The following is a 26,312-nucleotide window of genomic DNA, read 5'->3' as shown; positions in this document are numbered from 1 at the left end:
AATCAAATCTGCAAACTTGAGTTAAGTCTCCCCATCTCCCATGGTGAGGGCCAGCCACAGACAGCCTCTGCCCTTGGAGAGGGTGCCATGGTCAGCCTCCTCTCTCCTCTCTCACTGCCCATAGCAGACTTCTGAGGTAAGAGCATGAGCAGAGGAAGGGAAGGGGATTTGGAAAGTTCTGTCTTGATGGTCTCGTAAGATGCCTTACCTCTCCAGATCTGGAAGAGGTTTCATGCTCAAATGGGCCCTTTGAAAGGAACCCTCGATCCTTCACCCCTGACATCCACTCCAGAACCAGAGTGCCCTTGACCTGAGCAAATGAATCATAAGCCACTTGCTCCCTCCTCGACCCCTAGAAAGTTCACCTCCTACTTCCTTCCACTGTGCTACATATGCCCTCTGGGTAGGGCCTGTGGTCAGGACTGAGATGATCATACACCGGCTCTTTCATTCACATGGCCAATGTCTGGTTGTGGGAAATATGTACACATTCCACATCCTGACAAGTCCCCAGGCACATGTCAGTGACAATTCCCCATCACACTCTGAGCCACACTCGCACTACCAGTGGCGTGTCAGGTGCCCAAGATCCACAAACCTTTGGCTGGCATCTGAGGGAGCCCGGCTGCTTCCCAACAAGCAGCTGCCTACTCTCTTCATCAGAACCAAGAAGCCACAATTGCCTGTGCACCTCCACCACCAGTCCGTCTGCCTCTCAAACTCCAGGGGACAGAAAGCAAGCTCTCAGAGCAGAGTTGAATCCCCCACTCTCTGGGCTGGAGGGCAGGCTGTCCTCTGCTCCACCTGCCCCCTCTCTACCTGAGCACACCCCCCTCCCCGAGCACACCCCCCTCCCCAGCCCTGGCCAGCCGTAGGAGGTGGGAGTCCACATCACAGCCCCAGCCCTCGAGAAAGGAATCTGGCAAATCCCCTCCCTCCCTCACTCTCTCAGCCCTTCCTCTCACTGGGGGACAGTTGTCCAGCAGGTTCTCAGCCACCTTTGGAAATCTGCGTCTTAGTCTGTCACCACTCTTTGGAGTTTGATAGCTAATTTCTTCATGTCTTAACCGACACATCAATTTAGCATATTAATACATCAAAAATCAAAGTCTTTCCGCCCTCTCATGGCTCATTGGATGCATGCCTGGTGACTGAGCACATTGCTGTTCCTGAAAAAAAAAATGTGGGTCAGTTGTTAGCACAGAAGCTGGCGGAGGGGCAGGAGTGAGCCATGGAGGCTGAGCAGTAAATTAATTGTTGTTTGCCACAAATGGCCCTTGCTGAAAAGACCCCATCCCTAAGGGGGGTCAAAAAACTTTAGGACAGCTGAGTGCCCAGAGGTGACGATTGAGGAAGGACAAGCCTTGCCTCAGTTCCTGACTTCTGCTCCATGCCGAGGGGCAGCCTTGGTGGTCAAGAGACTGAAGCTGGAACAGCTGATGCCAACGCCGGCTCAGCTCCTTGCTAACACAGTGGCCTTGGCGGGCTCACTCCCCTCTGCTGCCCTCTCTCTCCACCCCTCCAGGGGCAGGGGCTGCATGCAGCAGGATGCAGGGGCTGCCAGGACAACAAAGGTCCCCACCTCAGCACCTGTGCTGGCTCCATCCTCTCTGGCTCCTCCACGTGGGGCTTTCCATGGCCCCAGACTTAGCTCCTTCTGCTCAACAACTCCTGCCAGAAAGGAGGTGTCTCTTCCCCAGTACATCCCACAAAATTCCAGTGTTGATCCTGATTAGCCTCTCACGGGGGCGGGGGGTGGGGTCACAGGGACATCCCTGAACCTATCACTGCGGCCAGAAATGAACTAGGCTGAGCAGCCAGGCCTGGGTCATGGACAAAGCCCTGGAATAGGGGTGAGGAGGGGAGTGCCAGGTACTGTGTGGACAGGGAAGGGGAAGGAAGTTGTTCCCTCCAGAGGGAAGGCAGAGTTCTGGTGCTGGTTGAGAGGAGGCAGGGGAGCAGGCCTGCCAGGCAGGGGAGCAGCAGGGCAGGAAGCAGAAACCACACCCAGGGGCAGGAGGGAGCCACAGGCCCAAGCCCTCCCTGCCAGTCGGAGTGACTGTCTGCAGGAGGAGACACAATTTGGAGCCAGCATGTTTCAGTGGGGGACGAGAAGTTCTGATCCAACAAGGAAAGATATTCCCTCCAAGCTCCTCAAAAGAAGGGGCTGGAGGAAATTAAGTCTGAGGCCGCCATAGCAGAACCAAAGAGCAGACAGGATGCTGGCAGGGGAACCCTCCCCCTCCTCACAAAGAAGGACCTGGGCTGACCTGGTGCAATTTGCATGAATTGAGAAACACAGTCTTCCACATGCTTCTCAGAGTGGCCTTTATCCCGCTATGGCCTCTGTGTTCCTCAGTGATGAGAGATGACACTTCCTTAGACAGGGATGATTCTTAAGGTTAATTGAAAGTGGCCTTTCTCGTAACCATCTGCTGCAATGAATTATTAATCACCTGCAGGCATTTTCAGGTCTTTAAACTCTTGGACTTCCTGCAGCCCTCCTTGGAAGTGCTTTTGCCATGGAAATAAAACTTCCGCTTGGCCATGAAAGACAGAACCCATGTCTGCTGCTGTTTCCAGGCTTCCCAGCTCCAGAGACACGGGGAAGAACAAGGTCTGAAAACAGGAAGCAGAGCCAGAGCTGCTGCCAGACCCTGGATGCCTTTCTGTTCTGGGGAGCTGGCTCCAGGCCAGCCAGGTCTCAGAGCCCCCGGGCAGTGGATGGAGGGGAGGCTGCCCAAAGTGCCTGTGGCTCTTTGCCTGATTCACGGTCAGCGCCACAGGAGAGGGTCTCCTGGGTCCTTGCCCTACAGCTGCTCACTGGTGAAGAAGGAACGAGGGAGCCAGGTGCCAGGCCTGGATCCACCACTTAGTGGGTGGGCCAGGAAACCTCTTTGATTCAGTTTCCTCATCTGAGGAGGAGGTCATGACCCTGCAGGGCAGACATGAGGCAGGGCTCCATGGGATCGTGTACATCAGGCCTGCATCTCAATGCTCAGAACATCAGGAGCAGCAAGAAGGATGAGCTCCCTCCTGCCACCTGCTTTTATCTTCCCGTGGAGGAAGATTGACTCAAAACTCAGTGGGCTGGCTGGCTGTGTAAGGATTTTGCAGATAGAGCTGACAACGTGATTTTGCAGACCCCAGAAGCTGGTCTGCAGGACCAGGGCAGGGAGCTCCTGTTGGGCCCTAAATTGTGAGCCCAGGATGTGTATGATGCATGGACAATGTGGGCAGAAGCTGGGGCAGCTCATCCCAATGGCAAGAGCCCTTCATCTGCCATTCAGCACAGCCTCAGCCCTGGAGGTGGATAGTGGCGATGCCAAGCTGAATAAGACACGGCCCCCTGCCTTCATGGAGGCCCTTGGCTGCCAGGAAGAGTGAGGCAGCAGTCTCAGGCACAGAGTCCCATATTCGGCATGGTAGCTGCAAGGACCATGAGGACAAGGAGGGGATGATGAAGGGTTTCACAGAAGGCAAGATGCTGGGGGTTCATCTTGAAACACGAGCAGTGGAGAAGGAGGGTGGGAGGGGCATTGAGTATTTCAGACAGGGAGAGAGCAGCATGGTGGGAGAGCCCAGTGCATACGCAGAGCCGTGGAAGTAGCTGCATCAGTCTGGGCACAAGCACTGCAGAGAGATGGGTGGTGGGGGGGATGAGAATGGGAGGGGAGCCTGGAAGACAACAGCTGGGAAGGGGAGTGGGTGCCGCATGGAATCTGAAGAGCTGAGAGGAGGCCCATGCAGAGCTCCAGATGAGAGGTGATGGAGGGCTGGGCAAGGTTTTTTGCCATGATAGAGATGGACAGAGGAGGAACAGCTGTCAGGACTTGGTGACACAGAGAAAGATGGGGACTTTGGAAAAGCACAGCATGGGGGTCGAGAGATGGCAGCTCTGGGCCTGGCACTCAGGAAGTGCCAGAAGGGATTCCCTTTTCAAAAAACATCCCACTACCCAACTCCACCCCCAGAACAGCCTGAGTACAGCTCGGGCGCAATCATGGAGGCAGCTGGTGTGGATGCCATGCCCCATTGGGGTGGTCAGGTGGGGGTGCATGGCAGCTGGGGGAAGGGGTCAAGATAGCTGACGGGTTCCAGGTAGGGGTCCCCTGAGCCTTGCTAGCTGCCTGAGTCCAGTGTTGAGGCACACTGAACTCTAGACAGAGGAAGGGGAAATGTAAGCCACCCCTCCCAGGGTACTGCATGGACAACATGGTCCACACAATGGTCCTAGAGATATCAAGTCCTCATCCCCCAACCCCATGACTACATGGCAAAAGGGGCTTTGCAGGTGTGATTAAGTTAATGATCTTGAGATGGGGGTGGTGGTTATCCTGGATTATCTGATGAGCCTCATAGAGAAACGCCACACTCTGAGATGAATTCAGAAGTCCTTTATTAGCCAGCAACCGAGAGACGGCTAGTGCTCAAAATTCTCTCGGCCCTGAAGAAAGGGCTAGATTTTCTTTTATACTTTGGTTTAGAAAGGGGAGGAGGAGCCTAGCTGAAGCACTCTTACAGAAGCAAAACAGGCAAAAAGTTAAAAGACAAATGGTTACAGGAAAACAAACAGTTCCAGGTGCAGGGGTTTTAAATCCATCACAAGGCGATAGATGCGGGGGCTTTGGGTACCATCAACCGGACACAAATGTGGGGGCTTAGGGTACTGTCAACTGGGCAAATTCCTGGGAACTGCGGATATAGCTTGCCACAGTATCTTATCCATTAATTGCATTCTTTGATGTGCTGGGAGTCAGCTTGCACAAGTTAAGTCCTTGAGGAAGGGGGGTGGGTAAGGGGCTGCAAGTGAAGGAGCCAAAATGGAGTTTGTCTGGCTCTCTCAGCTAAGGGACAGTCAATTCAGGTTAAAACAAGGTAGGGTATCACACTTACAAGAGGGAGGCAGAAAGAGTTGATGTGAAATGACCTGGAGTGGGAGAGGTTAGAAAAGGCTGTGCTGCCGGCTTTGAAGACAAAGGAAAGGGCCACTAGCTAGCAGCCTCTAGGAGCTGGAAACGCTGGGAAACAGCTCCCTTGCCTCCAGAAGGCACAGGCCCTGCCAACCCAGTTTAGATTCCCGACCCCCCGAACTGTGAGATAACATGGGTGTGGCTTAAACTACTCAATCTGTGGTACTTTGTTGCAGGGGCAACAACAAACATACAGATATCTAACTCAGACCCGAGGCCTTGGGTAGGACCCAGGCCCCATTTCCTGAGACACCTGCCCCCACAGCGACCTGGGGTAAGCAGAAGTAGGGGAGGATTCTCCAGACACCCCAGACTGTCTCCAAGTAGAGCGGAGATCTCGCCAGTTAAGCGCACAGCTGAGGACAGTTACTGGGTGAAGTGGCCTGGGTCTCCGCCTTCTCATGCCCCCACCGCCCAGACGCTAGAAGGGGAGTGGCTGCGGCCTCTGCACCCTGGCGCTGAGGACTCCCAGACCCGGCCCAGTGGGGCACCCCAGTTCACCACCCTCCTCGCCTTAGGTGAGCCAAAGCCCAGGCAGGGTGGAGCCTCACGCACACTGACTGCCCCCTAGGATAGGCACAGGTGACGCGGGGGTGTGGGACCCAGGCTATGACTCTGGACATAACCTTCAAGGCTGTAAAACGAGAAGGTCCATCCCCCCAAAACACGCACTCCCCCACAACCACCCCCTCCCCACCCCCCCCACACACACACTCCCCTGCACCACAGATACACACATTCCTTTCGCTCCCCACTCAGACGCCTCGAGGCCTCGGCGGGGGAACCATAGGGGCGCGACCAGGGCGCGCCGAGGGGTGACCAGAGAGGACGCGCAGCTACCTTACTCCCGCCTTTCCCGCAAGGCGCGTTCGCCAGCCTGGACTAGTGGGCACGGGCCCTGCGTTCTAATAATCACCATAATAATAGGCGCTGGATGTACAGAGGGGACCCAGGCGACGCTGGCCTCCATCCGATAACCACCGTAACAGGGGCTGGGCCGCGCCGCTCCTCCGCTCTAAGTGCTCTTTACATGCTTCTTAAGTTACCGGCAGGCCAGCCGCCCTTACGAGAGCCCCTCACGGACATTAACCCAATTGAGAAGACTGAACCCAGCATACGGACGTTAAGTTGTCCCAAATCGCAGGGCTGGCGAGTGAGGAGCCTGAATTGGAACCCAGGAGCTTCTGGAACCCGCTCCAGAATTGCGCTCTCGACCGGTTTGTCCGCGGAGAGCGAACAGGTGCGCGAGCGCCGCATCCCTGCCCAAGGCCATCAGGCAGGCAGCGCTGGGGCCCGGGACCCGCGCGGAGACTCCACCCCGGGATCCGGGAAGGCTCCCCCGAGCCGGGGTCGGAGCTGCGGCTGGAGGGGCCTCGGCTTAAGGAGGATCTGGGAGGGCGGGGGCTCAGTCCTGGCCACCAGGTGTGAGGGGTCGGGTGCGGAGCCCTGTGTCAGACGCGGCGGTGAAGGCTGTAGCCCTGCTCTCCGGGATGAGGGTGGTACTCTCACCCCACCCTGCCCCAAGCCGCAGGGCCCCTGGCACTGGCGCCCGGGACCCGCCCTGGCTGGAGCCCTGCGGTTTCCGGGAGCTCACGGTCGGCTCTGCGCCCCTCCACCTCCGGGCCTGGGCCTGGGCCAGGGACGGGCTGGGGCGGGACTGCGGCCTCGGGGCGCTGGGTCCCTGCCCCTGCCATGCACTGCGCGGCTCCCCGCGCCGCAACTGGGCACCAGCAGCACCACGGACCGCCCCTGCGCTCGCCCGACGGCGCCCCGCGGCGCTTTAAGAGCCGGCCTGGCAACCCAGCCCCAGCCGCCCGGACCGGCGAGACCAGCCTGCGGGAGCAGCCCCATGGCGGGTAAGCGAGCCTCGCCTCCCCAGCCCAGCCCCAGCCCCTCTGCGACCCTTCCAGCACTTGCCTCCGCCCCGCCGCCCCCGCTGGGGTGCAGCGCCTGCCCTGCCCGGCCTCGGCGCGCTCTTGGAGGGGCACTGGGATGGAGTAGACGCTGAGGCCCGCTCTTCGCGGTCAGTTGCGGCTTAGGAGGTGTGGGGGGTCCGGCCTTCTCACCACCCCACCCAGTGCAGATCCCTGAGACCTGAATGCCCCGCGGCCGCACGTCACCCTAAGGGAGGCACCTTTTTGGCCCGCCCCAGGTGGCCAGCGGTTGGAACCCAGCGTCTGAGCACCCCCGGGGCGAAGCCTCCTAGGTCCCGCAAATGCGGACGTGTGAGGGCCAGCAGCAAAGGTGCCTTGCCCCCTCTTCCTCCCCACTTCGTCCACCGCGTCGCACCAACTCCCCTAAGCGCGTGCTCACCTTGATAGAGGGCTAGGGGAGGGAGCGGGTGTTAGAGAAGAGTCCAGCCTTGCAGCAGGTTCCAGGGCCCCAGAGGGTAGAGGTTTGATTGCAGACCAGGGGAAAGGTACCTTTCAGGGCTTTCCTTAACTGACTGCGTCCACACCCCAGCTCCCCTCCTGGCCTCAACAGGAGCCCAGGGGATATGGAGGTTCTGGTGAGGGCAGGTTTGATTTCTACTCAGAAGCACAAGGAAATGGCTTCTTTAAGCCAGAATCCCAAGGGCAGGGCCAGCTGTTTTCCAAGGAAAACTAGAAGGTTCTGCCCAGGGCTCTCAGACCCTGGGGTAAACGGCTTCTCCTCTGAGAGCTGGCGGAACCTAGCCAGCAGCATCCCTCCCGGAACCCATCCCCAGCAGGCCTGCTCCTATCACTCCTGAGATCAAACCCAGAGGCAGGGTTGCTGCCCTAGTTCTGCCCCAGCAGGCCAGGGCTGTGAGGGAGAGTGGCTTTCCCAGGAAGGCATCACAGTACTGGTGGTCTCTGCCCCCAGAGCAGCTGGCCCTGGTGATTGGGGGCACCATCGGGGGGCTGCTGCTGCTGCTGTTGATCGGGGCAAGCTGCTGTCTGTGGAGAAGGTTCTGTGCCACCCTCACCTATGAGGAGCTGCCTGGGACACCAGCCATGGCCACCGCAGCTGCCTCCAGTGGGCAGTGGGACAGGCCCTGCCAGCCGCATGCTAGGACCCAACTGAGCAGGTGAGGCAGGATGTGGGGCCAAGTGCGCCCCTGGAATTTCCCTCAGGGTGGGGTCGAAAAGGAAAGTTCTGTTTATGGGGGTGCCTCTTCTATGCTGCTTCGGTGCTGGGAGCTATCACAAAGAAACCCCAGAAACCTCACATCAGCTATTAGGCAGGTGTTATGAAACCCATGTTCCAGGTGAGGAATCTGAGGCTCAGTGTACATAAGCAACAGGTCCAGAGAACACAATTAGTAAGTGGCAGAACAGGAATCCAAACCCAGACTGGCTGACACTGTCAGGGGCTGTGTTCCTTCTCCAAATCCCACTGCTGTGTGTGTGTGTGTGTGTGTGTGTGTGTGTGTGTGTGTGTGTGTGTGTGTGTGTGTGTGTGTTGCCTGGTATGGGCCCAGAAAATGGTGCCCTGGACTCCTCCTGGCTCCCGATGGCTTTTCTTCCTCCAGCCCCTGGTGCTCAACCGTCCTCCAGCCCCTGGTGCTCAACCGTCCTCCAGCCCCTGGTGCTCAACCGTCCTCCAGCCCCTGGTGCTCAACCATCCTGGCTGAGCGCTCTGAGACCACACCATTCACTTGCCACCTACATGTTGTCTCCCTGACTCTGGACAGGCCACCAGCTGTGCCATTCGTGGTGCCCCCAACCCTTCAAGGCCGAGATTGGGTGCCCCTGCACAGTGGAGAGTGGGCCGATGCCCCATGGGACCCCTGCCTGGCATCAGAGCTGCTGCCTCACACCCCCAGCGGCGGCCTTGGTGAGTGTCCTTGCCAGGGCTGCCCAGAGGTCAGGGTCTGCTCGGGTGGCCCCATCTGCTTTCACCAGCTTGGCTCCGGAACACAACCTGAACCAGCCAGGGATGCCAGGGACCACCCAGGGACCACTCTTTCTGGGTGCTTTCATTTATGAAGTGCTTGCTGCACCCCATGAGGGTGAGATATGGCCTTGGGTGCTGATTTGGAGTGAGACCTCACCATGACTCTGAGGGGGAGGAATTATCATCCCATTTTACATAGTCTTAACTGAGGCTGTAAGCAACAGATTGGAATTGGAACCCAGGCACACCATGTACAGAACTTGTGCTGGGTCCCACTCTAGGATGATGGGTTGGTTGACCAAGAGGACAGAATGGTAGGGGCTGCAAACACAGCTTTCTGCCACCTCTTTGCCCTGAAGATCTACCAAGAGACCATCACAGGAACCACCCAATAATCACCTTGGCCCTTCTAATTTGAAGAGGAAGAAGAAAGGCAATGTTTTATCGCTGAGTCATTCCCTAGATGCCATGGAAGGGGGCTAAGCCAGGTGATGGGCACTGTGTCCTTGAAACAGGTCCTGACCTCCAAGGATGGGGGCCAATCCCAGGGGGCAGGACTCTGCTGGATCCCCAGCCTGGCCATGCAATGCCTTCATGGTGAGAAGGCTTCTTGGAGGAGCTGCACCAGAGAGAGGGGATGTGTTTAGCCTGGTGAGGAGAGTGGGGCAGATGTGGTCAGGCTAGCTGAGGCTCAGCAGAGACAGATGGGCCAGGATGGGGATGGGTGCCCAGAGCTTGCCACTGTCTCCCATGCCCCTGCCTTCCTCTGGCCTGCCAGCCCTCCCACCCTCTGTTATAGGAGATGCATGTATGCTGGGGGCCATCAACCCAGAGCTGTACAAGTTCCCAGAGGACAAAAGTGAGACCGACTTCCCCGACGGCTGCCTGGGGCGGCTGTGGTTCTCGGTGGAATACGAGCAGGAGGCTGAGCGGCTGCTGGTGGGCTTGATCAAGGCACAGCACCTGCAAGCCCCCTCGGAGACCTGCAGCCCCCTGGTGAAGCTCTACCTGCTGCCCGATGAGCGGCGCTTCCTCCAATCCAAGACCAAACGCAAAACCTCCAACCCGCAGTTTGACGAGCACTTCATCTTTCAGGTACAGCCTCTGGAGCAGGCAGGGTCTGGTGCCCTCCGCGTTGCTGGGAAGGTGCAGACCTACAGGGGAGCCCAGCCTCCTGTACCAGCCAGGACTCTGCAGCCCCCGGGACCCTTGATGCCACCAGCTCTGCTTTACCTAGTCTGCTAGGTTAAGGCCTATAGGAGCTGATCCCTGATAGAGGGGCAGGGGAGAGATTTGGTGAGTGGTGACCAGAAGCCTGGGCTTCCCTGTCCTGACTGCCTGGAGGAGAGTGGGTGAAAACACAATTTTAGAGCAACTACTGAATGCCAGGCCCTGGCCTATGGGGCTCAGGGGAATTATCCCAAAGGCCTGAAGCACTATGGGGTTTCTGGCAAGTTTATCCAAGGAAGGCAAAAGACAGGCCTCAGCTTGAGTGCAGAAGCTTCCTGTGCTGTCAGAGGCCAGCGCGGGGCCCGAGTGCCCTCACAGGGTAGGTGTGGTGCCTTGCTGCACTCTGGGCTGGCCGGCTTAGGGTCTGGAGGTGGAGAGTCTATTGGGGCACCGAGCCAGTTTCACAGGGGCCTGGGAGCCTTAGCAGGTGACTGGGGGCCCTTAGGGGAAGGAGTCATCGAGACCTGCCAAGAGGCCTTGGACAAACATGTTCTCAAGAGCTGGGTGGCAAGCTAGCGAAGAGGTGAGGTTCAGCCAGTCAGCTTTCAGGAGGAGTGTGACTGCGGAGGCCAGGGCCATCACTTGTGCCTTCCGCCCTGGCTGAGAGCTGGGAAGAGGGGTGCCATCGGGCCTGGTCCCGGGCCGTCTTTCTGAGGCCAGGGCTGTGAGAATTCACAGGTGAATCGCTCTTCTCAAGACATCAGAATCCAAGGCTGCAGCCTTGCTGACGTGCGACACGTCATGCTTGCAGGCTAATTTTTCTTAGCTCATCACTTCCCCACTCTATCTCGCCCCAGCTTGATCCAGTCCCTCTGTGGAAAAGGGAGAAGGGGAAAGAAAAGAAAATCAATATTAATGGGCCATCTGCTGTAGGTCAGACACTGTGATTGGGGTTTTACAACCAGAGAGGAAGACCCATAATCCCCATTTCACAGGCGAGGAGGCCAAATCTCAGGGAGGGGAGAGCTGGCATGCCCAGCTCTGACAGCAGAGACAGGCCAGTGCCCCGGGCTCCTGGGCCTTTGCTACAGTGCAGGGTGGTGGTGGGGCCACACTCACCGTGCAGCCATGTCACTTGGTGCTCCGGTTAAATGGCAGATTCCAATTCATGAGTCTGGGCTGGGGCCCAAGATCCTGCATTTCTAACAGGGCTCCAAGTGGTGGTAGACGCTACAGGTCCTCGGACCACACTCTGTGTACCAAGGTCCTGGCACCTACCCCCACTTTCCAGGGGTACACAGCTCTGCTGCTGAGAAGGATCCCCTGAAAATGCCTAGGTTTGGGGGATGTGGGTCCCTGGTTGAGACACCCGTTCCCAAAAGCACCCATGTCCAGAATAACAAGTCACACCATCCCATCCCCTACCCCCACGCCTGACTCTGGCTGGTGTCCTTGTCCCCCCCAGGTGTCCAGCAAGACCATCACCCAGAGGGTGCTGAAGTTCTCCGTCTACCACGTGGACAGGCAGAGGAAGCACCAGCTCCTGGGCCAGGTGCTCTTCCCCTTGAAGAATGAGACCCTGGTGGGGGACTGCCGGCGTGTCATCTGGAGAGACCTGGAGGCCGAGAGCCTGGAGGTATGGTCGAGGTCACCATGCCTATGCCACTGAGCATCAGCTGGCAGGTGTGCACAGGGCCCAGCACCTGCTGGCGGCATCAGCCCTCAGCATCCTGCACACCACCCTACAACAGTGACTCAGGGAGGAGGGCCCAGGCCCCAAGCAGCATGGGACAGGTGGGAACGGACCTGCCCCTGGGCAGGGAGGGCCTGCTTGAGGTCCTGTTGTCACACTGGCCATCAGACCCCCTGGAGCAACCTGAAATATCCACATTTGGATTCTTATCTAGGTTAGACAGCTGTGAGAGATGACACCACAAATGGTCCAGCCCAGGGAAATGTTTCCCCCAGCCCACCACCCCCAGGAAGGCCCCAGCTGGCTCAGACCTGGGTGTGACTCCTTAGCTCTGGTCCACAGGACTGCACAAGCCCCTTAAACTCTCCAGACCACAGTTGCCCCATCCTTAAAATGGCAGTGGAACTCAAAGGGGACCATGCGGGTGTGTCGCATGGACCGCTAGGAGGAAGCGGGAGGCTCTCTGGGGGTTCTGTGACCCCTTCAGCACTTGCCAGAGTAACAGGGTGGGGTGCTTCCATCTTGGCCTCCCCAGCCCCCCTCGGAGTTTGGCGACCTCCAGTTCTGCCTCAGCTACAACGACTACCTGAGCCGCCTGACGGTGGTTGTGCTGCGTGCCAAGGGCCTCCGGCTCCAGGAGGACAGAGGCATTGTCAGTGAGTTCCTCCCTTTCTTCCTGGGGAAGGTCCCACCCACCAAGCTTACAGCCTGGGGCTACAGTCCAACCTCACCCCTGACCATCCAGTTTCTGCTTGCATACACCTATCATGGAGCGCTCACTACCTCACAAGACGTGCTGTCCCTCAGTCGACAGTTCTGGTGCAGGAAGCCTCTTCCTGTGTTGAACCCAAAGCTGCATCTCCTTGGCCTCCCCTACTGAGGGTTCTAACCCAGCCGCAATACCAGGCCCTGCCCCTCCTGTTTCCCGAGGCAGCGTCTTGGCTCTTTGAACTGTCCTGCCTGCCTCCACCTCCACCTTTCCATCAGCGGCATGGGTCCAGTTCCTCCAGGGTGAGGCCCGCACCTCCCTCCCCACAGGGGAAGAGCCCCCGACTCAATGGGCACTGATGCTTGGCCTCCCAGAATACAGGAGCTGCAGAAGGGGAGGCCTTGGTTCACCCCACATGTCCCACCCCATTTGGGCTCACCCCACACATCCCACCCATCCCAGTGAGGTGGTGGTGGTCAGCCACCTGTTTGTGTTCACATCTGGGGTCACCGTAAACCAGGCAGGATCCAGACTTTCCACTGTGACTCTGACCCTCACCCACCAAATCTTAGCCCTCTGTACAAGGTGTTTAAGGGGCCCCAGGGGGCCTGGGGGCCCAGTGAGCAGCCCCCCAACAGGGAGGGACAGGCTTGTGGTGCCAGGCTCTGGTAAACCAGGGCCTGCAGGAGCTGTGGGTACTTTCCTGATGCAAAGAGGAAGGAAAAGGAAGGGAGCGGAGCCCCGCCTGGGCCGCAGGGCAGTGCACTCCTCAGCCGGCTTCCTCTGGTCACGCAGGCGGGCCGCAGCACTGTGTGAGGGGTGGGGCCCTGGCACCTAGCTTGGGCATGTGCCCTCCTAGCCGGACCTCCCACAGGCAGGGGCTCTGCTCCCACCTGCCTCTGCCAGCCCACTAGTGCTCACTGTTCCCTAGGTGTGTTTGTCAAAGTGTCTCTGATGAACCACAACAAGTTTGTCAAGTGCAAGAAGACTTCAGCTGTGCTGGGCTCCATCAACCCTGTGTACAATGAGACCTTCAGCTTCAAGGCCGATGCCACCGAGCTGGATACCGCTAGCCTCAGCCTGACTGTGGTGCAGAACATGGAAGGGGACAGTAAGGCCACACCCTACCCTGGGCTGCTGGGATGGGGACCACGAGGGGCTGCCGAGTGTTCAGGCAGAGTGAGTGCCTCCTGTCCTGACCTCAGAAGGAGCTGTACGAGCTCCCTCCCTGGTTAAGGAAACTAGTGCTCAGAAAGGCTGAAATACTTGCCCAAGGCCTGGGTTTCAGGCCCAGCTTTAGTCCAGTTGTGCTCTGTCTGTGGCACCCTAGAAACAGGTTAAGCAGCCGGGCATGCTGGCTCACATCTGTAATCCCAGCACCTTGGGAGGCCAAGGTGGGTGGATCACTTGAGCTCAGGAGTTCAAGACCAGCCTGGCCAACATGGTGAAACGCTCATCTCTACTAAAAATACAATAATTAGCTGGGCGTGGTGGCACACCCCTGTAATCCCAGCTACTAGGGAGGTTGAGGCGGGAGGATCTCTTGAACCCAGGAGGCAAGGCTGCTGAATCTGTCAAAAAAAAAAAAAAAAAGGGCCGGGCACGGTGGCTCACATCTGTAATCCCAGCACTTTGGGAGGCCGAGGTAGGCAGATCACGAGGTCAGGAGATCGAGACCATCCTGGCTAACACAGTGAAACCACGTCTCTACTAAAAATACAAAAAATTAGCTGGGTGTGGTGGCTGGCGCCTGTAGTCCCAGCTACTTGGGAGGCTGAGGCAGGAGAATGGCATGAGCCTGGGAGGCGGAGCTTGCAGTGAGCAGAGATGCACCACTGCATTCCAGCCTCGGCGACAGAGCGAGACTTCGTCTCAAAAAAAAAAAAAAAAAAAAAAGAGGTTGGCTGGGTGCGGTGGCTCACGCCTATAATCCTAGCACTTTGGGAGACCGAGAGGGGTGGATCACGAGGTCAAGAGATCAAGACCATCCTGGCCAACATAGTAAAATTCCGTCTGTACTAAAAATACAAAAGTTAGCTAGGCGTGATGGTGCACGCCTGTAATAATACAAAAGTTAGCTAGGCGTGGTGGTGCACGCCTGTAGGCCCAACTACTCGGGAGGCTGAAGCAGAAGAATCGCTTGAACCTGGGAGGCAGAGGTTGCAGTGAGCCAAGATCGTGCAACTGCACTCCAGCCTGTCCACAGAGCAAGACTCTGTCAAAAAGAAAAAAGAAAAAGAGGTTAAGCAATGGCCTCTGCTGCCCTCTCCTGGAGCAAATCACCCGAGAGAGTGGGAGGGACCAGGCCTGCCACCAGCCCAGGGACCTGGTGCTCTGACCTTCCTCGTGCCCTCTAGATGAGCCTTTGGGGTTCTGGGCGAGTTCTGTCAGCCAGCTCCCACACTGCCCCACACCCCAGCACCCACTGCCACTCTGGGGAAACAGAGCCATCAGGCCGTGGCTGGCCACATGGCCTGGACTTAAGACCCTTCTCCACGGTGGCCAGTGAACGTTACTGCTGAATGTACTCTCGGATGGCCGAGGCCTTCTTTCTAGAGGGGCCCTTTCCTCCCTCAGCTCTTTGGCATAAGGTAGACTTAATACGGCCCCACAGAAGGGTGTGGGGCAGAGCTGGTGGCCCTCAAGGAGAGAGTCTTTCAGGGCTCTCCTTCCTCCCAATCTCCCAGGGGAAGAAGCAGCCCTTCCAGCTGCAGAGCAAAGGCAGGGCCCCTTTGGGGGCCGTCAGCTCCCACTCAGAGAGGAGGGGAGTTGCTACTTCCTCCTGGGGAGGAGGAGGGAGGAAAGGAGGTCACTGGGGACGTGGCTTCTGTGCTCAGGAGCACACCGGTGCTCTCCCTCCCCTGCAGAGAGCCAGCAGCTGGGCCGAGTGGTGGTGGGCCCCTACATGTACACCCGCGGCAGAGAGCTGGAGCACTGGGACGAGATGCTCAGCAAGCCCAAGGAGCTGGTGAAGCGCTGGCATGCGCTCTGCCGCACCACGGAGCCCTGACCCTTCGCCCAGCACCGCGGTTCCGCTTTGGGAGCCGACCATCCTCGCAGTCGCACGTGACAGCCACAGCCACACGCGTGGACGTTTCATCCAACAGCTACCCGAGCTGCCAGGCCAGCCCGAGCCAGGAGGACGTGAGTGCTGATATGCAGGAGAGAAGAGGGGACAAAGAAGCCCCGGCCCGGTCAGCGGCTCTGGCCATACAGCCTTCCGACACACTCCCTCCTCCTTACCTGCGGGGCTGCCTGGGCTCGGAATCCCGGCTCCTGGTCCTCACAGCCCTGATTTGGACCAGAATCTCAGGTGCTCAGAAGAAAGATCCTGTTTAGTGATGACCCAGCTCTACCTGCTGAATGGACCTGCAGGGTAAACTTGGGTGCCTCCATCTGGGAAAGCTGATGATGTGTTCATGCAGTCGATGACCCTCACTGCTTTTTCAGCCAGGGTTTCTCTGCCTTCTGCCTGGCAGAGAAAACACACTGCTATGGGGAAAATCACAGGGAGGGCGCTGTGACCAGCGCACTCAGGCACCAAGTGTCGGCATGGCTCACTGTGCTGGGCGAAGGCCTCCCTGAGCATTAGGTCCTCCACGGGGCTGTGCCAAATGCCCTCCCACATTGTGTCAAGTCTGCCCATGGCCCACCCTCCTCACAGTCCAAAACCACACAGCCCTGGTTCTCCAGCTGTTCTGCTGCTGTTTCTGTGCTCTCCCTGATTAAGAGCATTCAGTTCCTGGGCTCTCCCTTTGAGCAGGAAATGGTGAAAGCATGTGGCTATGGTATAGCCCACAGGGCTGAGATTGCTGTGTTGCAGTATTGATGTAAAATTTGTTAAGAAGGAAGTACCCACAAATCACTGCCATCAACTCCTCAGAAGTTGCACTCAAGCTAGTGAGCAGCCCTTGTGCTTGTCACAGTTACTGTAACAGGTAGTGTGTATTTGCACCTGGCATCGTGCAGCCTGCACGTCAACACGTTGTTTTGCGTAACTAGAACAGCACATGGAACCGCTATCTCTTTCTCTTTTTTCCTTCTTTTTCTTTTTTTTTTTTTTTTATTTTATTTTTTTGAGACGGAGTTTCCCTCTTATCACCCAGGCTGGAGTGCAATGGCGTGATCTCGGCTCACTGCACCCTCCACCTCCCAGGTTCAAGCGATTCTCCTGCCTCAGCCTCCCAAGTAGCTGGGATTACTGGCGCCCGCCACCATGCCTGGCTAATTTTTTTTATTTTTAGTAGAGACAGAATTTTACCATGTTGGCTAGGCTGGTCTCAAATTCCTGGCCTCAGGTGATCCACCTGCCTCAGCCTCCCAAAGTGCTGGCATTACAGGCATGAGACACCGCACCCAGCCCGACCAGTATCTTTTTCTTATGCAGTGAAACAACTTTAGCAAAAGAGGCAATGAATGTTATACTGAGTTTCTACCTCTTTAACTCCACCTCCAATTTCTGTCAATCTACAAATACAAGTGTCGCCTCGCAGTGTTTCGTATGGACAGAATATCTTGTGTTTGCTTTTTGTCACTTATTTCACTTGCACATTTTCTTTTGTTTGTTTGTTTGTTTTTTGAGATGGAGTCTCGCTCTGTCGCCCAGGCTGGAGTGCAGTGGCGTGATCTAGGCTTACTGCAAGCTCCGCCTCCCGGGTTTACTTACGCCACTGTCCTGCCTCAGCCTCCGGAGTAGCTGGGACTACAGGCATCTGCCACCACGCCCTGCTAATTTTTTGTATTTTCAAGTAGAGACGGGGTTTCACTGTGTTAGCCAGGATGGTCTCGATCTCCTGACCTCATGATCTACCCGCCTCGGCCTCCCAAAGTGCTGGGATTACAGGCATGAGCCACCACGCCCGGCCCACTTGCACATTTTCAAAGTAGTCCACAAAGCTGTAGTTTCTAATAGCTTCATAGCTCACATGTAATAGGGGTTCTCTGTGTGTTTATAGAGCAGGCTACTACAGTGGAACTGTTTCTGTTTCATCTGACATCTGGATAGATGCCAGCCACCCCCACATTCCAAGGTGAGATTTCTGACTAGCAGTGACTTTTCTAGGGCCACTTGGAGAAGTTGATAAGTATCCTTTTCTGCAGGACAGAGTAGACTGGTATCTCTGACTCATCCCTGAAAAATCTAAATGGCAAGAGACCAGCTGGCTCTCTGCTCTGATGGGGAGGAGGTTGTTGTTTGGGCTGTTCTCTACAGACATAGTCAGGGCAAAAAGCATATGCATGCTTCCCATGGACCAGAGAGACCTGGCCTGGGTTGTCTCAAATCCTGTCCACAAGGCAATTCCAGAAGAAAGAAGAAGCCCTTTACATTTCCATAAAACACTTTAGAATCAGCTAGTCAATTTCCACAAAATAAAGTGCTAGAATTTGATTGGATTTAATTGATTATGTAGAACAATTTGGGGGCCATTTGACATCATTAAAACATTCAATCTTCCTATTCATTAACATGGTATATCTCTTCACTTTAAGTCTTTTGTATGTTTCTCAGAACTATTTTTGGGGTTTTCAGTAAAGTGTTCTTGCACATCCTTCAATAGATTTATTCTTAGACGTTTTATATTTGTTTATGGCTAGTATATACAGATTCTGTTGCTACAAAACTATGTTGACCTTGTTATCCAGTGAGAGGCCTTGTGACATTCATTTAAATTATAATAATTTGCAGATTATTTTTGTATAATCATGTCCTCTGTGAATGACATTTTATTTCTTCCTTTCTTAATGTTTATGCCTTATTTAGCTCTTGCCAAACTGCAGTGGCTGAGCAATTGGACAAGATAAAGAAATAAAAGTGATCCAGATCATAAAGAAAGAAGTAAAACTATATCTGCACATGACATAATCTTGTCTATGGAAAATCCTAAGGAATCCACACACAAAAAAACTACTAGAGCTAATAAGTTTGGCAAGGTTGCAAGATATAAAATTGGTATACAAATTGCAGTGGCTAGGACCTCCAGCAGAATGCTGACTATAAGTAGTGATAGTGGGTATTCTTGTCTCATCCTCAATCTCAGGGGTGGTGGGTGTGGCATGTGGAGAGTTGTCAATATTCACCATGAAGTTTGATGGTTATTATAGGATTTTTAATGTACTCATTAACATATATTCTCAAACTGTTAAAAAGATTTTTTTAATTACAAATGAGGTTAAATTTCTCTCAAATACTTATTCTGCACCTTTTGAAATAATTTTATTTTTCTCCTTTATTCTTTGGATGTGATGACTTATACTAATTGACTGTTGAATGTCAAACCAAACTTAACATTCTTGTAATAGAAACCAGCAGGGTGTGTACGCGTTTGTGTGTGTGTGCAGGTTTATACACATAAACACAATAATACTTGGACTTATTTATTTAAAATTTAGATTTATTAGAGGGAGCATGGCCATAAAATAAAATAAAATAAAATTTAGATTTAAGTTGAGCTCAATGGCTCACATCTATTATCCCTGCACTTTGGAAGGCCAAGGCAGGTAGATTGTCTAAGCTCAGGAATTTGAGACCAACGTGGTGAAACTCGGTCTCTACAAAAACCACAAAAATTAGCCAGGTATGGTGTCACATGCCTGTTGTCCCAGCTACTTGGAGGGCTGGGGCAGGAGTATTGCATGAGCCCGGGAGGTTAAGGCTGAAGTGAGTCATGTTCACGCCACTGCACTACAGCCTGGATAACAAAGCGAGACTCTGTCTCCAAAAATAAAATAAGTAAATAAATAAATAAATAAAATTTAGATCAATTTGCTGTTATATTTTTATATAAACTATGTTTATGACATAAGTATAAACAAAAAAATAAAATAAGTAAATAAATAAATAAAATTTAGATTAATTTGCTGTTATATTTTTATATAAGCTAAGTTTATGACAGACTTTCCTATAATATTCTTATCATAATGTTCTTGCACTTGAAAGAATGTGCATTCTGCAGTTGTGTGCAGGTGTTATGTGTATTTCAACTGGGTCAAGTTTGTTAATCAGGTTGGTCAAATTATCTACATCTTTACTGATATTTTTGTCTGTTTTTCTATAAATTACTGAGAGAGGATAAAGCCTGCCACTATTATTATGAATTTGTTTATTTCTCCTTTGAGTTTTGTTAATTTTTGTTTTATGCATTTAAAGGTTGTGTTATTAGGCTCATACTCATTTAAAACTGACGTTTTCTGGTAGAGTGAACGCTTTATTATGTGAAATGGCTTTCTCTACCACTCACAATGGTATTTTTTTCACTTTCCCCCTTATTTTTGAATTTTCAATGTTCTTATAATGATGTCATGTCTCTTGAATAGAGTTGTTTTAATCAAGTCTGTCAAATTTTGTCTTTTGTGTATTTCGTGAATTTACATTTATTGTAATTACTGATATAGTTGTGTTCATAAATACCATCTTACTATTTGTTTCCATTTGTCTTACCCATTTTTGTTTTTATTTTTTTCTTTTCTGTTGCTTTCTTTCTGATTATTTTTTTAATTCCGTTTCCCCCCCTACCATTGGTTCTACTTACACATTCTTTTATAATTTCTTTAGTGGTTTCCTCCACAGATTACAACTTCTGTACATTATTATAATCTAATACAAATTTTACTTTTTATTGTTTCCCAGACAATGCTATGATCTCACAATACTCAATCTCTATTTACCTCCATTCTACTCTTGCATGTATATTATTATTACTCATTTTAATTTCACATATATTTTACACCTAATGAGACATTATTATTATTGCTATGTGCAGTCAATATTCATTTGTATTCACCCACATATTCACTCTGTTTTTTTTTTATTATTTCCTGCATTTCTGTGATTCTATCATAGATCAGTTTTCTTCTACCTGAAGAATTCCCTTTAGTATTTTTTGTGTATGCACATCTGCTGGCAGCAAATTTTCTCAGGTTTTTTTGTGTTTTTTTGTTTGCTTGTTTTTGAGACAGGGTCTCACTCTGTCGCCCAGGCTGGAGTGCAGTGGCATGATCATGGTTCACTGTAGCCTCAACCTCCTAGGTTCAAGCAGTCCTCCCACCTCAGCCTCCTGAGTAGCGGAACTACAGGCAGGCACCACCATACCTGGCTAATTCTTTTGTATTTTTTGTAGAGAGGGGATTTCACCATGTTGCTCAGGCTGGTCTCAAACTCCAGAGCTCAAACAGTCTGCCTGCTTTGACCTCCCAAAGGACTGGGATTACAGGCCACCTCACCCAGCCTTTCTCAGTTTTTGAATAGAAACATCTATTTCAAATTCATTTTTAAGTATATTTTGTGAATATAGGATTACAGGTTGACACTTTTTTCTTTGGGGAACTTCAGAATGGCACTCCATTATCTTCTCACTTCCATCATTTCTGTTGACAAGTGATTTTCAGTGCTATTGTTTCTCCTTTGAGAGTAATGTGTCAGTAACGTGCGCTGGCTCACGCCCGTCATCCCAGCACCCTTGAGCCCAGGAGTTCAAAACCAGCCCAGGCAACAGAGCAAGATCCCCCCCCTCTACAAAAGAAAATGACAGGAGGGAGGCAGGAAGGAGGAGAGAGGGAGGGAGGGGAAAAGAAAAAAGAAAAGAAGAAATGTGTCCCTCCTACCTGCCTCTAGCTGCTTTTAATGTTTTTTCCTTGTCTTTCATTTGCAGCAGTTTAAGTATAGTGTGCCTGGGTCGGGTGCGGTGGCTCACGCCTATAATCCCAGCACTTTGGGAGGCCAAGGCCAGTGGATCACCTGAGGTCAGAAGTTCAAGACCAACCTGGCCAACATGGTGAAACCCCGTCTCCACTAAAAAATCCAAAAATTAGCCAGGCATGGTGGCACGTGCCTGTAATCCCAGCTATTCGGGAGACTGAGGCAGGAGAATCGCTTGACCTTGGGGAGGCGGAGGTTGCAGTGAGCTGAGATCGCGCACCACCGTACTCCAGCCTGGGTGACAAAGAAAAACTCCGTCTCAAAAAATAATAATAAAAAAAAGTATAGTGTGCCTGGATGCAGTTTTGTTTTTATTTATCCTGCTTGGGGATCATAAAGCTTTATCAGTTTTGGAAAGTTCTCAGCCTATATTTATTTAACTGTTCCTTCTGCCCCATCTTCCTCCCTTCTAAGACTCCAGTTACATATGTGTTAGGCCTGTTCACCACTTCCCACAAGTATCTTATGTTCTTTGCTGTATTTTCCATACTCTTTGTCTCTGTTCTTCAGCTTAGAGTTTTTATTCTGTCCTATATTACAGTTCAAAGAATGTTCCTTCTGCTAAATCTAATTGTAGTTAACCCATATGCTAAGTAGTTAATTTCAATTATTGTATTTTTAAGTTTTAAATTTCCATTTCATTCTTTCTTATAGATTCCAGTTCTTTGATGAAAGTCTCTATTCCACCCATCAAGTCTGTGTCTGATAACACCAATATCTGGGTCATTAGTGGCTCTGTTTTGTTGTGTCTGTTTTCCCCTCCTTCCTGTTTTGTGGTGTGTTTGATCACTTATTGTTGAATGCTAACCATTATAATAAATTTTAGTGGCTCCAGGAAACATTATCTGAAAACAATGTCTGTCTCAAGGGAGGGTTTACCATGTCATCTGATAGACAGAGTGGGAAGATTTTACCTTAATCCAATGGTACCGAACTGACTAGAGTCTATGTTGCAGTTTTTGAAAGGCTTCATCTCCATCTCTGGTTTGCCCGTCTATCTAGAGTGTGGTCCTCCAAGGATTCCAACTGAGTGTCTGATGTGATTATTAGGCTTCTTTTCCTTGGTGGGTCCTGAACTCCAACTTTTATCTCATTAATATGACACTGCCAAAACCTGCTGCTTTTCATAGCCTTTCTGCATAGCTTAACTCAGCAGATGCCTCAAGGGGAAAGTGTTCCTTTTCTGTGTCTCCCTTCTACATGATATCTCGGCCCCTTCAGTTCCAGCTGCCTTGACAACCTCAGTCTCCATTTCTTGTCTCTCCAGCTGAAGACTCTGCTGCCTTTGCTGCCTCTTAGCTATGGCCGTCTGCCCAAATGCTCGGCCTCTTAGCTAAAATCAGCACGTTTCCTGAAGGGAAAAGTAGTTCACAGAGGGCCAGCTTGCCTCCTTGTGTTTTTCTTCTTTTGAGATTATGACCCTTCAAATGTTTGTTAACTGGGAAGCTTTCCAAAAACTTTTTTTAAAAATTTTCTGTGTTTTATTCAGCCTTTCCAGTTGTTCTTGGAATGAGTGTTGGTCTGCCTCAAGCAGAAAAAAAATTCTCAGAATTCTTTTCTCAGAAAAAGGATTCTCAGCAGAGAGTGATTTTATACAGGGAATGGGATTAAACAATTCTTGGGAAAGCTGGTGAAGCCAACGAGGGAACAGTTACTTTTATCAGTGTGCAATTTTTTTTGCTATAATGGTGCATAACAACTAATCACAACATGTCAATGCCATACTTAAATAAGCACTCATTTCTAACACATCTGTGGGTTGGCTGGAGGTGGTCTGAGCTAGGGTAGGCAACTCACTTTTTTTTTTTTTTTTTTAGGGTTTCACTCTTGTTGCCCAGGCTGGAGTGCAGTGGCGCCATCTCAGCTCACTGCAACCTCCGCCTCCCAGGTTCAAGTGATTCTCCTGCCTCAGTCTCCTGAGTAGCTGGGATTACAGGCATGCGCTACCACGCCCGGCTAATTTTGTCTGCCTTCCTTCCTTTCTTTCCTTTCTTTCTTTCAACGGAGTTTTGCTCTTGTTGCCCAGGCTGGGGTGCAATGGCGTGATCTCGGCTCACCGCAACCTCTGCCTCCCGGGTTCAAGCGATTCTCCTGCCTCAGCCTCCCAAGTAGCTGGGATTACAGGCATGTGCCACCACACCCGGCTACTTTTGTATTTTTAGTAGAAACGGGGTTTCTCCATGTTGGCCAGGCTGATCTCAAACTCCCGACCTCAGGTAATCCGCCTGCCTCGGGCTCCCAAAGTGCTGAGATTACAGGCGTGAGCCACTGCGCCAGGCCTAATTTTGTATTTTTTAGTAGAAACGGGGGTTTCTCCATGTTGGTCAGGCTCGTCTCGAACTCCGGACCTCAGGTGATCTGCCTGTCTCGGCCTCCCAAAGTGCTGGGATTACAGGTGTGAGCCACTGCGCCGGGACTGGCAACTCACTTTCAAGCTGGCTGGGCTTGGCTCCTCACATTTGTGCATTCTGAACACAGGCTGCAGGGATAGCTGCTACCCCCAGGGAAAGCTCTTTTCATGGTGAAGGCAGAAGCATAAAAAGGCAAGCTGCATTGTGCAGATGCATATCTGTGTCTCTCCTTATGTTGCGTCATCCAATATCCCATTGGCCAAAGCACGTCACATAGCCAAGCTCCAAATCAAGGGTCAGAGAAGTAAATGATATCTTTTTCCTGAGGGGAACTGCAACACTACAGGGCAATGGACACAGCCACAGGGAGGGGTGAAGAATTCAGGTGGACAATGCAATGAACCATGCTGTTGTTTCCTGGAGCTGGGATCTTCAGGAATCTGTGCTTGGCTGTGCCCATCCAGTCACCAAGGAGGAACCCCCCTACTGCAGAGCTGCTTTTGGGCCTCGATGCCATTGTTGCCAAACTGACATTCCATGATGAAAATGGACTGTAATTTGTACAGCTATTTGCCAGTTACGTTTTTTCTATTTTGCACTGTGGAAATCTTTGCCCAAATTACTGCAAGAGTCTCGAGCATCCTGCTGTCATAAGTGCAGAGTCAAAGGAAGAAAACGATAATTTTTTAAACCATCTTTCTGCTTTCTAGTCTCACCTGAGTGCCTCACATTTGGCAGAATCAACCTGGAATCCTGCTCAGGGAAATATAATTCCCAGACTTCCATTTCCAGAAAAATGTAATAAATACTTTTAAAGGGGATGGAGATGGTACCGTGTGCTAATCCCACTCTGAGACAAACCTGGGTCACAGGAACCATAGGCAAGATGTCTGCAGTAGAAGGGGACCTCGAAGTACTCAAGTACTTGGCTCACAACAGCACTATTCACATAAAGCCTGGCCTGCCCCTTGGTGACCTCCTTTCCTTACGCCTCTAGACTCTACTAGGTGATCAGAAATCCCTGCAAGCTAGTTGGGGAGGGAAGAGTGAAAGTGAAAAATGGAGAGGAAACACTGCTACCCGCCCAATGCCCGGAGCCAAATGCAAGCCTGGGCCAGGCTTGGGGGAGGAATCAAGAGGAAGCTTAAACTTAAAATGAAATCGAAAGTTTAGACTCCTACATGGGATTGGACATTTTAAATGCTGAACAGAGCCTATTTTTATAGCTAGAAGTTACAGGACACATTTTTGGTTAACTGAGAATGATCCAAAAATCATGTGAATTTTGTGATCCAGAAAGTCACAGAACATGCCCTAGATTTTATCCCAGGGGCAGGGAGGAGTGACCTGCAGAGCAAGTTTGAATTGGTAAATAGAAAACAAGAATAAAATAGTTTGCTGTTTACATTCCATAAGCCTGGCTCTTTCAACATCATGGGTATATTTCTTGGTTGAATTTAGTATGCCACTATGACGCCGGATTGTGATATTTGCCTAGGATGTTTTGTCCTAATATTTAGTATGGAATTATTTGCCCAAATCACCTGCCCCTCTCCACTTGTAGCTTTATTTCAAGAGGTATGTTTCTCAAAGTGGAGTGACTGCCAGAGTGGGAGAAAGGAGCTAGCCCTTACCGCTGTAGTAGGTCTTTGTACATCAGCTTGGTAAATCTGCAAAGCCCCCCCACTTCCCCCCTCCCCCCCAACCCCCCTTCCTCCCTCCCCCCCAACCCCCCCTTCCTCCCTCCCCCCCAACCCCCCCCCCAGGAGCCTTCCCCACGTGTGGACAAGAGAGATGGGAGGATCCGGGAGGATGTGCTGTTTCTCAGGGTCCCACAGCTAGAAGGTGATGGAGCTAGAATTTAAATCAGATTCCAAATGTCTAAAAATACTGTCATTATCACATATTACCAGAGACACCTCAAAAAAGACAGAGACGCCCTGCAGGGCCGCAACATTCCCGCAGCCTGGTAGGGTCTGCTGGGGGCCCCATGCCTGTGAGAGCCGTTCCTGCCGCTGCAGCACCGGGGAGGCTGTACATTCAACGAGTCCTTCCTCCCTTCTTTCATTCCATTCCTGCCTTCCTTCCTCCCTTCCCCCTCCGCTCCTTCCCCTAGACCTTCCTTCCGCCCTCCCTACCCCCCGCACGTCTCTCCCTACCATCCTTCTTTCTGTGTGAATTATCTGTTCATCTCCATTGCTGCAGTACCGTCTGGCAAATGATCTGCTTGGATGCTCCTGGCTTTTTGAGAATCGGCTGGCATCAGGGTGCTGACTGACAAACATCCCGGGGTCTGGGCACTGTGGGGACGGAGCCTGCAGACGGCGGTGTCCCCGCTAGGAGAGCCGTGGGGACGTGATTAACAGGTCAGGCCGGGCCGCGAGGTGGCGGAGGGGCCGCGCTTGCGGGCGTGGGGCGCTGGCAGAGCGCGATCCGCGGCCTGTGGCCCGCAGCCGGACCCGAGCGGCAGCCTCCCGCAGCGTGTCTCCAGCGCCCTCTACTGTTCAGCATCCTCCCTGCCGCGAGGGGAGCCGCGGAAGGGGATTCTGGCTGTGACCGCAGAGCAGGTATTAAAGGATGGATTTGGAGGTGCGAGGCCATACATTGACAACCGGTATACCATGCGTCCCAAAACCTTCCCTTGTGTCCCCTTCCAAAAACTACCTCTCCCTCCCCACCAAAATAACCAACGACCTGATTTTTATGGCAAACACTGCTTTTACCACCTAACCATGCAACTTCTCTCTCTCTCTCTCACACACACACACACATATATATATATGAAGCCTATTGTGATTTTGATTGGGATTGCATTGAGATTTTTTTCTTTTTCCTTTTCTTTTTTTTTTTTTTTTTTTTTTTT

General features: G+C 52.3%; 2 protein-coding genes and 1 long non-coding RNA gene across 3 annotated transcripts in view; 1 reads left to right on the top strand and 2 right to left on the bottom strand.

Annotated features, from left to right (window-relative positions):
• Positions 1-26,312, bottom strand: part of LOC100969124 (anthrax toxin receptor-like) — a 748,177-nt gene that overhangs the window by 351,849 nt on the left and 370,016 nt on the right.
• LOC100987021 (synaptotagmin-15B) lies at positions 6,329-15,575 on the top strand. The gene is given in 8 exon segments (XM_063607673.1): positions 6,329-6,510; positions 6,512-6,829; positions 8,629-8,771; positions 9,631-9,926; positions 11,467-11,637; positions 12,230-12,350; positions 13,335-13,514; positions 15,271-15,575. Coding segments are annotated over 8 exon segments (1,419 nt in total). The 5' UTR covers positions 6,329-6,463; the 3' UTR covers positions 15,414-15,575.
• Positions 9,903-25,748, bottom strand: LOC130540532 (uncharacterized). Its single transcript, XR_008954518.1, has 2 exons — positions 25,609-25,748; positions 9,903-10,873 (listed from the first exon to the last, which is right to left on the bottom strand). It is a non-coding gene; the product is annotated as an uncharacterized LOC130540532 (long non-coding RNA).

This window comes from Pan paniscus, chromosome 8 (genome assembly GCF_029289425.2).
Source record: "Pan paniscus chromosome 8, NHGRI_mPanPan1-v2.0_pri, whole genome shotgun sequence".
NCBI lineage: Eukaryota > Metazoa > Chordata > Mammalia > Primates > Hominidae > Pan > Pan paniscus.
The sequence above is the reverse complement of the archived record's forward strand: the minus strand, read 5'-3'. Positions and strand labels throughout refer to the sequence as shown.